Source organism: Gekko japonicus, unplaced genomic scaffold, assembly GCF_001447785.1.
Source record: "Gekko japonicus isolate JY-2015 unplaced genomic scaffold, Gekko_japonicus_V1.1 scaffold124, whole genome shotgun sequence".
In the NCBI taxonomy this organism is placed as follows: Eukaryota; Metazoa; Chordata; class Lepidosauria; order Squamata; family Gekkonidae; genus Gekko; species Gekko japonicus.
This window is the reverse complement of record NW_015174847.1, coordinates 634,260-650,381: the sequence shown is the minus strand read 5'-3', so window position 1 is coordinate 650,381 and position 16,122 is coordinate 634,260. Positions and strand designations below refer to the sequence as shown.

At 40.4% G+C, this 16,122-nt stretch overlaps 1 protein-coding gene across 3 annotated transcripts in view; it reads left to right on the top strand.

Moving 5' to 3' along the window:
- The window catches only part of GTDC1 (glycosyltransferase like domain containing 1), a 318,983-nt gene that overhangs the window by 267,966 nt on the left and 34,895 nt on the right, over positions 1–16,122 (top strand). For all 3 annotated transcript variants that reach the window (XM_015424489.1, XM_015424490.1, XM_015424488.1), the window contains one exon: positions 11,408–11,517. In XM_015424489.1, the coding sequence (XP_015279975.1) occupies positions 11,408–11,517 (110 nt within the window). The remainder of the gene's footprint in view (positions 1–11,407; positions 11,518–16,122) is intronic.

The window sequence follows — 16,122 nt, the reverse complement described above, 5'->3', positions numbered from 1 at the left end:
CATTTCCTTTGAAAGGGTTTCATTATTTTAGGGGAAATTCTTATGTCTATATGATGAGTAAAAAAGGTTTTAAAATTAAGAAGGGAATCATCATGGAAATCAGCTTTACCGCAAGGGAATGGGCAAATAAAACCCTTGGAAATGAAAATAAATAAGCTTTGCTAATACCTCACCTAAGGAGCAGAATATAAGCCCATCAGAGCTTTGAGATATTTAGAGGTACTACTTTGATTCTCTCTGTTAAGCAGTTACAGAGTGATCTGGTCTTCAAAAATTAAAATTTGGAAGAACACAATTCAAGATGATGATGGTAAATATCTTGCTTACAGAAAACTAGCTGGTGATTTAGCAACACAATACTTTTTTTGTTCTTCAGAATTGTGGCTTTATGATTTCTGGAAACACAAGATACATTTGACAAAAGTTTTTAAGATCTCTGAGCAGGCTTTTAAGTTTATAAGTCGAAAATGATTCAGTGAGGCTGTCCTGAAAGCCTTTATTTACTGTTTTTTCAGCATTTTCTATTCTCACGAGATAATTTAAGAGGCTCAAAAGGAATCATGTTTTCATATTCTTTATATTTCCTCATTGTCTCCTTTAAAAACCCTTTGGGTCTTTTCACATCAAACATTTTGTTAAGGTATGCAGTCATAGGTATTCAGAAACTAGGGTATGCCTCTATCATTCTCTGAAAGTGGAGGCTGATTGCCTAAACAGAGAGGTGCCAGGATCATGATCAGTGTTCCCTCTAAGCTGAGTTAGTGTGAGCTAGCTCACCGTTTTTTAGCCTCTGGCTCACACATGTTTGTCTTAGCTCAGGAAGGATGGCTCCAGAGCAAACTAATTTATGCAGGAGCCAAATTGCTCACTCACAACTTTAATGCCAGTAGCTCACAAAGTAGAATTTTTGCTCACAAAACTCCACAGCTTAGAGGGAACATTGATCATGATCCTTCCTCACATAAGTGTGTAGCTCCCACATTGAGAGACATTCCTGTAGAGCTTCACACAGTCATATTTCTCCCCTGAAATGTTCTGTGGAATGGAAATTTGTGTCCACATCTTTCATATCATCTAGTATTCCATTGTATCACATTGTGGACGTTATTTGGGACCAGGAAGTTGCATAACATGAACAAGCAGAGGGTGAAGAATGAATAGGGATATGGGAAGTATACACACATTTTTCATTCCTCAGACTGAACTGGCACATTGCTTGTGCTCATGTATATGTGACAAGGGGAGACAGGAGAGAAAGGCCTCTGCTAAGCCCAACTAGATTTCCTTTGTATGTGGTCACTTAGACAGTATCTGTGTTCCAAGTAGAAAAGATGGCGTCTTTTATTGCAGTAACATCTGTTTGAAAGATCAAATATACCTGTGAAAGGTTAGATGACAGATTAATATTCATTTCTTTCAGTGACAAGGTATCTTTTATGTCCATAGACCTCTAATCTATTGTATCTCAAATATACATCTTCAGTTAAAAGATAGTAGTTGTAGAGGCCTATGGAATTTGTCTCACATATCCCGGCAATAAGTGTCTCACATATCCACATAATCTCTTGTTCGCACCTGTATCACACATGCAGTCTTATTAATAGGCTTGTTGGAGGGGAAGGCCCTCAGAACGGTGAGACATTGTCATGATGACGTCAGGGTTGGAAGAAGAGCTGTTGTCAGGGCAAAGCTATCCAGAAGCTTGGAAATCCTCCTTTTCTTTCTCCCTTTTTCTTTGAGCAGATATTTCTTCTTTCTTTCCCTCCTCAACTGTGGGTATGCTTCTCTCCTTGTGCTGCAACCCTGGACTTCTGATGATGATGAAAGACTCCGTTTGTTCTTGAAGGCAGACAGTGTGCCCTATACTCATAAGCCGTATTTTAGGTAGGGCTGCCAAATGCAGCCGGGGGGCGGGGAATCCCCCGTTTCGGAGCCCCGATTCCTGGCGCGCCGGAATCGGGGCCCGGGGGAAACCCCACCCCCGCGTGCGTGTCACCCGGAAGTGACGTCGCACGCTGGGGGCGGGGCCACCCCATTTGAGGGGAAAACAAAGAGTTTTCCCCTCAAATGGCAGCCATTTGAGGGGAAAACTCTTTGTTTCCCCCTCAAATGGTGTGGCCCCGCCCAGCGTGTGACGTCACTTCCGGGTGACGCTCCGGCGGCGCACACGCGCGCGCACACACGGAAGACTCCCGGACGGGAAGGAGCCTCCCCCGCCGGTGAGTCAAATCTATTTGGCAACCCTAATTTTAGGGGATTTTTTTTTTTACCTAGTCTTTCTGCAAAATTCTATTATGTAACATATATACATGCTGGAAGCCATGAATGACCTGCTGTGAACTTCAGGAAGTACTTCATTTTCTTTCATTATGATCTTTAGAGGTTGTTAAGAGTAGACAAATATTCTCTGAAATTATATATGTGTTTCCTTAACTCTTCTTTTACACATTGTTCTCATTCCCTGTCTCACTTCTGTAGATCTTTCCCCCTCTCATTGCTTCACTTCTTTTCTTTTTTCCATCTGACTTCAAACATGACAATAAGATAAATCAAGGAAATATTATTTTATTTTACACAGTTCCTTCTCCTCTGTAGCTGTCACAGACTCTAGTGCCTACAAGAGAAAACAATGCTCAAAAATTAAGGTGAAGGGAAAGATCCTCCGAAATCTGAAAAGATGGCAGAAGGAATTATTGCCAACCAGTTGGTATTTTTACAGATCTGCAGGAATTTGACTTCTTACTGGGTTTCCCCCCATGATTAGAAAACAGGTATACAGGAAAAGCATGCATGCAAATAGGGTTCTTGTGGAAAGATGACAGCAGCATATAGAGGCTATGGGACCATATCATTGCACAGTGCTACCATTTCCAAGCAGTGTGGGATAGGCCCTGAGGCCTGGGACCAAAAGAGGAAGATTGCTGGGCATGCCAAGGAAAGTTTAGACTAGGTCAGTCAGCCAGCCAGACTAGGTCAGTCAGTCAGACAGACACGTACATATTCCAGTAGCTGTGTGGAGGTGACTGGTTATAATAGGACCATGGCAGTGGACAGGCAGCATCTTGAGAATAGAAGATGGGCCCTTAGCTCCAGCCAAAAGACATCAGTAGTGCTATCTAAGGGATGACTACCCTTTCTTTCCATGCAGAAGTCTCCATGTTGTTGTCCATCACAGCCTGAGTTATACCCAGGGCTATTTTTGGGCAGGAATGCATTAGCATAATAGGCCACACCCAACAGCAGAAATTCATTAGGATTGGCTACAGTAGGGGTGTGTAGCCTAACATGCGAAGGAGTTCCTCCTATAAAAAAGCCCTGAGTTTTGACAACAAACAAGGTAAACAGAATAACAAGTAAAAGGTGGGTGTGGCTGGATAACCACACTTCTGGTAACATGGGGGTGCGGCCTAATGTGCTAATGAGTGGTGCTGTCAGGGGTGTGGCCCAATATGCTAATAAGTTCCTGCTGTTGGGTGTGGCCTATTATGCTAATGAGTTCCTGCTGGGCTTTTTCTACAAAAAGAGCCCTGGAACTTATGCCCATTAAAGATTATTATGGGTGCTCCCTTGTATTGGCCTTTATCATTCCCAGCCATACAGAAGTGGTGCAAACACTGTTTTAGCTGACTTAACTATTTATGTGAGTATTCTACTCATTTAAGTGGCAAATTATTCTAATTGAGAAAGAAGAACTTTGTTCTTCTGTCTATCACATAGTAGTAAGTCCTGGGCCAGATTTCATTGACTATTTTTCCAAATTTGCTTAGTGATTTCTAATGGAAAGTGTGTAAAAATAGGATTCAGGGATGAACCAGAGATCTTTGTCTTTGCCCTTGGAATCCCATACTATGGTAGATTCATCATGATTTTGATAAACTGCTTCTTTTTCAACATCAATGTTCACAATGGTAACATGGAGCAAGTATCTACTAGAATGACCTCTATGCAGTGTTTTTGCTGTTAAACCCACTGTCGTGTACCAGATTGCACTGTCCCCAGTCCTTATTCCATTAGAACAGTGAAGGCTTTTTCTGGAATACTTTTCCCAGGGCTCCTCCTAAGGTGTTGTCAAAATCAATCACAATTATAATAATATGTGATTCTGAATTGCATCCAGAATAGTTTTGATATGAGTCTTTGCAGTCTCCTTTCTTATCGTTGGTATATAATCATTAACTTGGAGTGATCACCACAGAAAATCTTGTAGATTTCTGTGGTGAGAAATGTTGCTAAACTGAGGAATACTCTCGGGGAGAAATGTTCCAAAATAGTTGGGTTTTCTCACAGTACTGATGGTACTGTAATGCATTTTGATGGTGATGGAGAAGAGAAATCTTGGGAATGATGCAGAGAAGTAAAATAAACCCGAACAAAATACTTTGCCTTAGATAATTACATGTTTTATGCTTTAATTTATATTGAAAATGGTAGTTGAAAACACACCCTGAAGAATTGCCCACAACACATGATAGGCCACCTCCTTTTTTCTACTAGATTTTCCTGGCAGATACGGCCTTCTGTCTTGCAGTTCACATGAATATTATTGAGAATCTAATATTCGAATTTGACTCCTTCATTTTTATGTGCATGCTAAAAATACCAAAGTAATTTGATTTAAGAAAAGCATCACCACCAGCCATTCTTTTATGCAGTGTGAAAATCACTAGAATATGATTCAGATGATGTTTTTAGTGTTTTGTTCACCCAGCGTCAAGGCCAACAGTTCATTAATGTGAGGCACCAACTTGGGTTAACAGTGAACCACACAGTGGTGCTGAGAAGGAACAGTCTCTGGGGTGGGGTGTTATAGATCCCTTTTGAGTCACAAGGAAAGTCAAGCAGTAAGGTCTCATAGCAGATGTGCAAGGGTAATTGAAATTTAGATGACAACTTTAAGTTGTTTGGGGGAGTAGCTCAATTGCTTTGATTGTGGGCGGACTTCCCTAGAGAGTTTTCACATGGTCGGTTAGGATCTAAAATGGGTCATGACTCTGATAGGTGGGTTGCAAGCCCGGGAAGGTAGGAGAAGAGGTCGTGGGAGGCTTGTTGGCAAGTTTGAGTCTACCTCCATTTAATATGCAAATGGCTATGAAACAAGTCTCTTGCTCAGCCATTCTACTTACTTATAAAAGTTTAAAAAAATTAAAAACCCTGCCCAATGTTAACTGATACGTGAGGTTCTTGCATTTTATATTGGGAAGGGGTAAAGTAGCGTGGAATTACTTAGCAAATGAGTCCTGAAGGATGGGTAAGTTTAGAAAGAGATCCCACTTCAAAAAGTTTGAGGTTCTTTGACTTGCACATGCATGATTGACTTGCACATGTATGATTATCACACTATGCGTTCTCAAAAGTAGGATATGATTCTGCCACAGGTAAGTCTCAAAAGGAGGTGGCAGCTGAGAGAGAGTGGCAAATTAGGCAAATTAGGAGAGTGGCTGTAAGATATTTGTTGCTCAATAATTTTATATATTTCTAAATATTAGGAATTAAAATTGAAATATAAACTTCCCCAGTGTTAACTAATATAAGATTGTTGTTTTATCTTGCAGGGAGGAAAAGGGGTGTGAAGTTACTTTGAAAGTGGGTCCTAAAAGAAAGAATTTAGAAGTAGGCCCCACCTCAAAATGTTTGAGAACCACTGGTCTAAATGAAGCTCTCTAGCATTGAAAGCAACAAAACTGAAGAGGCAAATGCCTCCCATTCAGCATCATGTGCCACGGCTTGCAAACTGGGCTTCCTCGCTGCCTTCCCTACTACTTCCACTAGGACCACTTTTAACCTTTGATAAATCCTTGGCTATTTTCCATTTGATGCCTTTAATAGGATCGGCCTTGCGCTTTCACAATAAACGCAATCTAAACTTAAGAGCTTCACAATAGGGGTGTGCATTTGGATGCACCTGAGCCTGAAAAATACCTTATTGGTATTTTTCACGTATATTTTGGCTACCCAAATGTATCTGGGTTTTCTCGAGAATTTTTTTTTTTTAAAAAAAAAATCCTGGATGTATTTGGGGATACTTGGTAGATCTGAAAACAGCAGAGAGGTGGGCAAAGATTGATCCTGCCTCTCAGGTGTTTGTCGGGCAGGCTTATGCAGTCCCTTTAAACTTTAAATGGACTGCAGAAGCCCAAGGATCATCCAGGTTGGTAGGTAGTTGGCTTCCCAGTGCCTTGGCTGTGGCTGGCTTCTCTTGCAATGCAGTTTAAACTGGGCTGCAAGTAGGGTTGCCAAACCCCCCGGTTTGCCAGGGGTCCCCCGTTTTTTTTGGGGGGTCTACCCACCGCCAGCCAGATGGCCAGCCTAGGCCAAAGCTGTTTCCCCATCACATCCAACATTTTCTTTTTTTAAAAAAAAAAACCTTTTTATTAGTAGGATATTATAACAAATTCAACATTAAATCAATATTTTCAACCCATTTCCCTTTCTTTAACCCCTCTTCTGGCTTCCCGCAGTGGTCCCACCCCCTCCCCTTATTTCTGCTCTTCTAATTCTAATTCTTGGCACTGCTCCTTTATCTTCAGAATGAGGAATATCCTACCAATTGTTATCCAGTCTTCTACTGCTTTGGAATGGAGCACATCATTATGTTTTTGCACCAATCATAGATGAAGACTTGTCAACTTTTTAAGTAGATAGCTATGGGCTTCTTCCCTTCCAGGCACTGTCCAGTTTTTCCCTGTCTTCAATTGTTTTAGCAGGCTTTCCAAGGTTATTGTAAGATTTTCCATTTGCTTTCCTATCAGTTTCTTTTCCACACCTGTTATCCAGGTAGTTTTTTTGTTGTATTTTTTCAAGTCTTCCCAGGGTTCTTTCCAGAAGGTCTTTTCTTTGTCTGGTTTTACTTCTACTTTCTCTAGTGATCTGTAGAACTGTCTTTGTTTTAGTCAGTCTTTGGTTAGTGATTTGTAGAACTGTCTTTATGTTGTCGAAGGCTTTCACGGCTGGAGTTCTTTAGTTATTGTAGATTTTCCAGGCTGTATCGCCATGGTCTTGGCATTGTAATACCTGAAGTTTCGCCAACACCTGTGAATGGGAGCTTTGGATGTATTCTTAAACTGAGGAAGGAGATTGGGGATTGGAGAGAGGGGTACAACTATTGTATCAGTCAGTTTAGGAAAGAAACCTATGTTCATAGGGACCATATCATTCCATTCTTAGTCCATCTGCACTCCTATTTGTTCCCTATTTGTTTCTGGGCCTGATTCAAGATACTTGTGCTGACATTTAAAGCTCTATACAGTACCAACCACCTACTCCCATATGAACCTATAATTTTCTCAGGCCCAGCCTCTGGTGCTCCCGCATTCTGAGTTTAGACAGGTAGCAGCCCAAGAGAGGTCCTTCTCAAATGTGGCACCAAAACTGTGGAACTCCCTCTCCTAGGATATTCATCTGTCCCCCACTGTCACTGTCTTTCACCAGTGGGTGAAAACTTTTTTGTTTCATTCCTCAGTGGTCTCACCTTCCTGCTCTACATTTTAATTGTAGGTTTTTAACATGATTTATGTTTAGTTCTAACTGATTTTATGATGCATTTTATAATGTTCTTCTTTAAATTGTTAGATGCCTTGGTGGTCCTGTTTGGACCAAAAGGTGGGATATGAATTTTATAAGCAAGAAACAGTCACACAGAGTAGCATTTTTATATTGGGTTTTCACAAACATTGTTGATAAGTCCATTGGAAAGCCTCAATGCATTCTTCACAGTTAAGTCCTTAGTGCAGACAGCAAGAAATCCAGCAAACTAAAGGCCCACTTTGAAGAGTCATGAAGAGCTGGCAGGAGAAAAGTATTGAATTCTGTATAAAAAGGAGAAGATTCAGAAATCTTCCCATGTAGATTTAACTGAACACTTTACTTGGCAAATGAAACTGTTCTTATAGCCCCCTACTGTCCGTGTTGCAGCATGTAATGAGTCCCATACTTACAAGAAGTCCCATGAAGACTTTGTCAAGTCATGTTGAATAGATGTAGCAAGACTTGACCTTGGGGAGCAAAAAATGAGGAAAGTGGATATGACCTCAGTTTCAAATGACATGGTAAGAAGGTGAATCTTTCTGATATTCAAAGACATTTTGGATTGAATAGAAAGCACTCAAATGAGAACCCAAGTGGTGTCGTGGTTAGAGTGTTGAACTAGGGTCTGGGAGACATGCCTTCGAATCCCTGCTCTGCCAAGAAAGCTTCCTGGGTGGCCTTGGGACAGTCTCACAGTCTCATCATGACCTATTCACAGGTTTGCTGTGAGGATAAAATGGAAGAGTGAAGAAGAATGTAAGCCACTTTGGATCCCCATTGGGGAGAAAGGGGGGGGTACAGATGGAGTAAATAAATAAAAATAATAAATGTGTCTGTCGGATTAATCAACAGAAAATTACTTATATATGCTTAGTACTTGAAATGTGACTTTGTGAAAAAAGGACTTTCTGTTCCTTGAGTCACTGGGTTGGATCCAAACTAAATTTGGAATTTCCAACAATTCCCCTTTCCTACTTCAACAATTCCCCAGTCATTCTTTGGGGTCCTCAATCCTGCAGGAGCAATGTTTCATGAAGGTCAGTGGGCTATAGTGGGAAAGAGGATGCAGGAAAGTTCCATTCTTCTATTGGGAAATTTAGTCTGGATCTAACTCACTGACCACCTATTTTCAGAGATTATGTTTTAAGGATGCTGGAGAATTTCAGATCCTTGTGGATGAAAATATGCATTGCTGGGGCAGCACTGATAATGGGCCTTTCTTCTGGCTTTCATGTGGTCTTGATGCAGATCGCCTTGCACGCTTCATCAATATGCTTTGATTGTGAAGATACTTTCCCCTGGTCTCCTTGATGTCTTGTCTGAGGTTGTTAAACTTGTTAATCGTATTTGAAACTGTGCCACAAACTGCAGGATTTTCAGAATATTGTGTTGAAAGCGTTTATGGCCAAATTCAGTGTACTTCTGCTTTATACAGACAATTCAGTGGTTATCAAAGGGGAAAATCTTAAACCATGTGGTAGAATTGAATGGAAAAAAATCACCATGTTCCTGGAAGGGGGAAGAACGGCGAAATAGTGACAACTTTATATGAAGACAACAACAGACCTTGTATTCATTCAAACCTGGTCTATCTTACAGACTTTTTTCACAGCAATCAATTAGCTCACTACAAGGAAATCTGATAAATATATTCAAAACTTGTCAACGTTGTCAGCTACCTTTGCAAACTCCAGCTTCACCAGTGTACAGTTCACACCGATGATGTCTCCATGACCTAAGAACTGAGAATACCAGCTCTTATTCATGACCTGTTCTTGCTCGGATAAAGCCTATCAAGAATAGACAATTTTAGCTATCCCATTGATACCTCCACCTACATTTTTATGTGTTTGAGCATAAGAATTATTCAGCTGTAAGCTATGTTATTTTATTAGGCAATGGTTTAAATAAAGTATGAAAATAAAATATGATTTTGTTATTGTTTCCTGATTTTCATTTCTTCATGTTTGCTATTTATAAAGCTTAGGGGGTAATTTCAGTTTTGTTGGCTGGCTCAAAGGATTATAGTGCCAAAAAGCTTAAGAACCACTGCTGGAAGGCATCTCTGGCAGAATCCCATTTGAGTTTTTCTTGGTAACCTCCAAGGAAATAGATTCCACATCCTCTTTAGGCAGGTTGCCCCTTTGCTGATCTGATAGGACATGCTCCACAATTCAACTTAAAATGATTCTTTGTTGGGTTTGCTTCTACAGACTAACATGACTGCTCTTCTGAAATTTATCTCTCCTGCTCTGACTTGGTATAAAATATCTAAACCTGACAACATGTTCCTTTTTTCATGAATCCTCTCCAATTTGTCCACCTTCTTTGTGTAGCTCATCTCTCCAAACTGAAACAATTGTTCCTTTTTAAGATCTGTCCAGTACAGCCTGGAGATTTGAAAGAGGCTTCCCTTAATTGATTATAATACTTAGTAATTATAATAGTGCATATATTATCAGGAATCCTTATAACCTTGTAATGTAATTCCTTGCTATGGTCTCTTTTGGACTGTACTACCTGATGTGTCCTTTCCTTGGTGCATTGTTCAGGCTAGCAGAGATCAACACAAAGGCTGTAACGTTCTCACAGTAATTTGAGAACCATATGAAGCTGCTCTATACTCAAATCAGAGTCATAGGCAGTATTGTGTAGTCAGATTGGCAGTGGCTCTCCAGGATCTCAGGCACAGGTCTACTGCCATATCTTTTAAACCAAAGGTGCCTGGGATTGAACCTGGGACCTTCTGCATGCCAAACAGAGGCTCTACCACTGGGTCACAGCCCTGTAGGCAGCCTTAAATTTCCTTCTGTTATAAGAACTGAACAGTTGAGCTGTCTAACAGTTCAAACCTATGCAGAGTTACTCCAGCCTAAGCCCATTGGTTTCAAGCTCAGACTGGAATAACTCTGCATAGGTTTGCGGAGGAGGAGGAGGAGGAGGAGGAGTAGAAGAAGAGATTGGATTCATACCTCACCCTTCACTTGGAGTCTCAGAGCCGTTTACAGGCTCCTTTCCTTTCCCCTCCCCACAACAGACACCCTATAAGGTAGGTGGGGCTGAGAGAGCTCTTTCAAGAACTGCTTTTTCAAGAACAGCACTGACAGAAGAACTAAGTCTTGCCCAAGGTCACATCAGAAGGTGCAAATGGAGGAGTGGGGAATCAAACCCGGTTCTCCCAGATTAGAGTCTGTGCACTTAACGACTACAACAAACTGGCTCTAAACCCCTTCTTGCTTATCAAGCCACCTTTCCCATCACCTGCTACCTGAGATTCTTGAACTGGAGGTGGCAGGGATTCTATGTGCTGTCTGACTGAGCCCCAGACCCTTCCTCTTAAGGTGGGCATAGCATGACGGAGACATCCTGGGTCCATTCTTTGCCCATCTCCCATTCCTGAAGGCTTCCAGCACAATGATATCTCCATCTGATCCATATCCCCAGAGTCCACATCCACGATGGTCTCGTGTGAAATAAATGGATGCTTAGTGCAAATCATTCAATTCTCTGCCAAAAAATGTTTTGTTCTAATTCTCTCTAAGAACAATGACTTCTAATGGCAGTGCAAAGGTTCACACTGGAGTGAGTGTGCATTGGGTTACACAGTGAGCTGATTTGAGGGGGAAGTTTCATACATGTTTTCAGAAAACTGGAATACTTCTACAGCATGTTACCCAAAGTGCTAATTATTTTCTGTATTTAGAAGCTAGTATCATTGATTTCAGTGAACCACATAAGTGATAAAAATTGCAGCCTAAGAGTATCCTGAAGTCTGACATTTTGTAGTAGAATTAAAATGTAGTGTAAATGTTATTCTGATAAGTACAATGTTTTCTACACATAAAAAGTCCAAAAGTCAAAGTGCACTCTGTTTTATTTCAAGGGAACACGATAAAGATCCGGAGAGTTTCTTTAAAGTTCTGCTGAAAATGAAACAGATGGAGCTAAATTTTCATGTTTCTGTCCTTGGAGAGACCTTTACTCATGTTCCAGGTATTTTTTACATTCTCTGTCATAACAGACAGATTTTTAATTTATTTCCTTTGAAAACAGTATACGTTAATGAAGCAGTTACAATATCTGGTAAATAAAATATCAGTCTATAAAAAGTGGGCAGGTTTCTTTATTTTTAAGCTGAGAGCTTAAATGTTTGTGTTCCATGCATGCATGTAAAATATGGGATATAGTTGGTCCTTAGATCCCAATAGCTGCTACTGCATACCTATCTGCACCTTATACCCAAATCCTATTTTTACTGATCTGTTCCTTCCTAATAATACTGTGATCTTCAGGATATTATCATGAGCTTTTCTTGGCTACCTGTATCACCTTCTTTTCTTCTTGTCTTTAGCTCTTGTGTTTATTTTTAGTGGCAGAAGTACATTTTACGAAAGAAATAGTTGGAAGAGACATTCCACTTCCATCTGCTGCAGCAGGAAAGTATTGCCCCATTCAAAACATTGCTCTAGGCTGTAACCTAATATAATTTAGAAGTAAGGCCTTCCATATGGCCATATTCCAGATATTTATTTATTGAGTTCGTAACCTACTCCATTCCCAAGGCTTGGCATATGTAACGTTATCTTACGTATACACACACACATATTAAAAACAAAATAAATAAATTTAGCAAATATTATAATTCATACTAGCAATTTCTAACCACTAAAAGCCGCCAAAAATGTAAAGTTTAAGCCTGCTTCTGGATGCTGCTCAGACTTTGACTAGCCTTCAACAGGAAGGAGAAGGTCTAACCACCAGGAATGCTCTCTGTGAACTAACTTCGTAAACAGATAGCAAACATAAGAGAGTTCTTTTGGTTGATCTTAGAGAGCTTGATGGTTCCAGCCAGAGGCGTTTTCTCTGATATATAGGACCTAAGCTGTTCATGTTTTAAATATGTTATTAAGTAACTTTGGGTCTCAAAGATAACAGGAGCCATTCCAGATGATAGAGCACTGGTGTAATGTGCTCTTAGTAACAGGAGTCTGTTACTGTCAGGGACACACAAGGAAATGTAGGACAGCTGTTTACCAAGTGGTATCGAAGGTACAGAGCCAAGGCTTGGACCCTGTGCCTTGTTTCCACTTACACTGCTCTTTGTCCACTGCAAAGGTGGTCCTCTGCTGTGGAGTTCGTGTTTCCTCCAGCACTAGGCACTTCTGGTCATGCAAGACCAATATCTTTCAAGGAGCCTAAAAGTGGGTAGCACGAGAGGAACATGCCTCACAGCAGACAACTGTCTCCACAACAGGCAAAGAGGAGCATGAGATGAGTCAAGGTATAGAATCCAAGCGTAAATTGGGAACCAGTCACATGTAGCATCTGTCCATGTGGTGAGGAAGATTTTAGCATAAACCAGCACACAGTCAGAAATACAAGGAGCCGAAGTAAAATTTTCCTGAGCACACATTTTAATGGGTGCTAATCCACAGGTCACTAGTAGAGATGCTGTTTTTTTTTCAAGCAGCTTGTAGAATTCATCATGAAATTTTATGTACAGATTTTAAATTTTAGAGATTTCCAACTATTGGTAATTAGACTAGACCAGCAAATGTGATCTTGGAAAATGTTGGAAGGAATGTAGTCACTTCTCCAACAAAATGTCAGGCACCAAGAACATACATCCCATCTCATTCTGCTAAATTCAAAGCTGGATGCATTCTGTATGCAAAGTTGATTTTAGAGGAAATTGCTACTCTGCCTTCTCCCAATTAATGTCTGCTGCAGTACAAATGTCTTCAATGGGGGCCATTTGCGGGAATCCCAGTTCAGACACCTCACCACCTCTTATGGCAACCTAAATTTACTTCCCTAAAACCTTCTCATCAGCCCCTCCCAGTTCCTACTCTTCTATAATTATGGGCCAAAGCAATCTCATGACTAAATAAAGTGCCAGGGGTACTTGAGATGAAAGGTTATTGGTTGCACTGACTAGAATTACAAGTGTATCAATGGAGGCACAACTGAGTCACTTTTTGGACTTGGGTATGATTTGCAGTGACAAAGTACACATACCATACATCTCAGTTTGAACTCAACATATGTGTTGGTAACAACTTACCTTTTTAACCATGTGGTGTGTGATCTGGAAAGGATTTGGTCTCAACTCCCAGCTTCTGTATGTTGTAGGAAGTTGATCAGCTAAAACCACACATGCTGTACAATTGACAGCAGCAATTAATATATTTTGTAGTTGGGAACTATAGCAAAATTCCCAAAAGCATTATTTGAAGCACCCCTAAGTTGTGTAATGACCTGATGATATCCATCTGAATTCTGCTGTGATACTGTTAGATAGCACTCTAACAAAATAATTGAAACATCTAGTCAGGATATTACAGTATGGTAGCCCATAGCCAATACACAATGATGGGCATTTGGAGGGTAATGTTCTTTTGGTTCAATAAGTAAGATATTACACCTTGGCTGAAAATCTGTACCAACTTTTATACCATGGGTAAAAGAGTCTTTCATATTTACAGTATCATTAAATTAGCCCTGTTTAAAGTTCTAACCATTTGTTTATTACAGCAAGGGACTTGTAACATATTAATCTACTTTTTAACATATGGACCTATGAAGCTGTGAAGGTTCTCTAGCTGCTCATAAGACCCAATGCTATATACCCATGGTTTTGATGAGAAGAGTCTGTTGAAGACACTGTTGACCCAGTAGAACTCTAGTCACACAGTTATTTTATTTAAAATATTTAAACCCTGCTTCTCCTGCTTAGCTCTAGGTGGCTTACAAACTTGACATTGAGGCCAAGAAACAGAGTTTATAACACAATACTAAACTATTGTAGTACTAAACTACAATATAGAACCATAAGCTCTTAAAACACGGTTGTTGACCAAAGGAAAGAATTGGTGCAAAGAAGCCAGTTTCTACAGAGGTTGATGTAGGAGAAGGTGGTCCTCCATATATATAGGTTCCAGGTCATAAATGGCTTTAAAAGTAGGAACCAGCCCGTTGAATTGAATCCAGAAGCAAATTAGTAATGAGTGCCACTAGTTTTAATGAGTGCAACTAGTTTTAAATTGGTATAATATCCACATCATGGCTGAACCCCATAAAAAGGCATATAGTTGCTTTCTACACTAGTTGAAGCTACTGGGTTGTCTTAAAGGGTAGTCCTATATAGAGCATGTTTCAGTAATTGGGTCTAGATGATATAGAACCATAAATTAGTTTGGCAGAATCTGGAAGGGAGAATAATTTTGGTGAAAGAAGGTACACTTGGCAACAATGCCAACCTGCTTTTCCAACATGGTTCAGTTCAAGAACACCGCAAGCTGTTTATGTGATCCACTAGTGACAGTATTACTCTGTATGCAGTAGGCTTGTCTTGTAAGATCTCCTTCAAAGACCTTTCTCCTGTGGAAGTGAGACTATTGTTGACAGATGATAGGGCTTCCTCAGTGGTGACACCACATTTATCAAATTTACTCTACCATAAGATTCAATTGGAATCTTCCTGGTTTTGAATTTAGGTACCAGGAAGGCCATACTATTTTGTTCTGTTTTTGGTTGTGTTGGCTTATCATCTTGTGACTTCTTAGTGATTGTTTAACTTATGCTGATGCCTATAACATTGTTCTTCCATTGCTATTTTAATGGTTTTAATAGACCAGGGGTATTGAACTCATTTCTTATGAGGGGCAACTTTGACATAAATTGGACTTTGTTGGGCCAGGTCACGTGTGTCATAAAATGTAATGCTAGGTAACAGAGATGTAAACATTATAAAGGACACAGAAAAACACATTTTAAGATATTATAGCAGCTATTCCATTGGAGCCCCACATTAGGGGCTAATATTTCGCTTCAAAACTGAAGTTCCTTGAGTTTGTTTTTTAACTTTGGTTAGTCCCAAAGCTTCCCCACCCCCTAGAAATATAACCAAAAATATAAATGGTCTGAGCCTAGGACTCAGGAGGAGAACATGAAACAGCTGAGCATTGCAAACTTCTCTCTCCCCCCCCCCTCATGTCTATTCAGAGTAGCGGTGGCTCTCCAGGGTCTCGAGGTTTTTTTTACAGGGTTGTTTGAGATAATAATTTTGGGTGTCCTCTTCAGCACGTCTTCTGCTATTATTCCAGTGGACTTTCACATTAGGAGGGAGTATGTGTTAAAACTAATATTTCTCTGCAAAACTGGAGTCCCTTGAGTTTGCAGAACTCTATATTTTAACCCTGGCTGGTCCCAAACCTCCCCACCCCCCAAAATATTACCTATAAATATAAATAGTCTGAGCCTAGGACCCAGGGGAAGAACATGAAAAGGCTGTGCATTGCAAGCTTCTCTCTCCCCCCACCCCCACCCCCTGGTCTACTCAGAGTGGCAGTGGCTCTCCAAGGTCTCGGGTTTTTTTACAGGGTGGCATAAGATAATAATTTTGGGTGTCCTCTTCCGCACTTGTTCTGCTATTATTCCATTGGAGCTCCACATTAGGAGGGGTGTGTGTGTGTGTGTGTGTTAAAACTAGTATTTCTCTGCAAAACTGGAGTCCCTTGAGTTTGCAGAACTCTATATTTTAACCCTGGCTGGTCCCAAACTTCCCCCCTCCCCCATATAAATCCTCTAATCTAAACT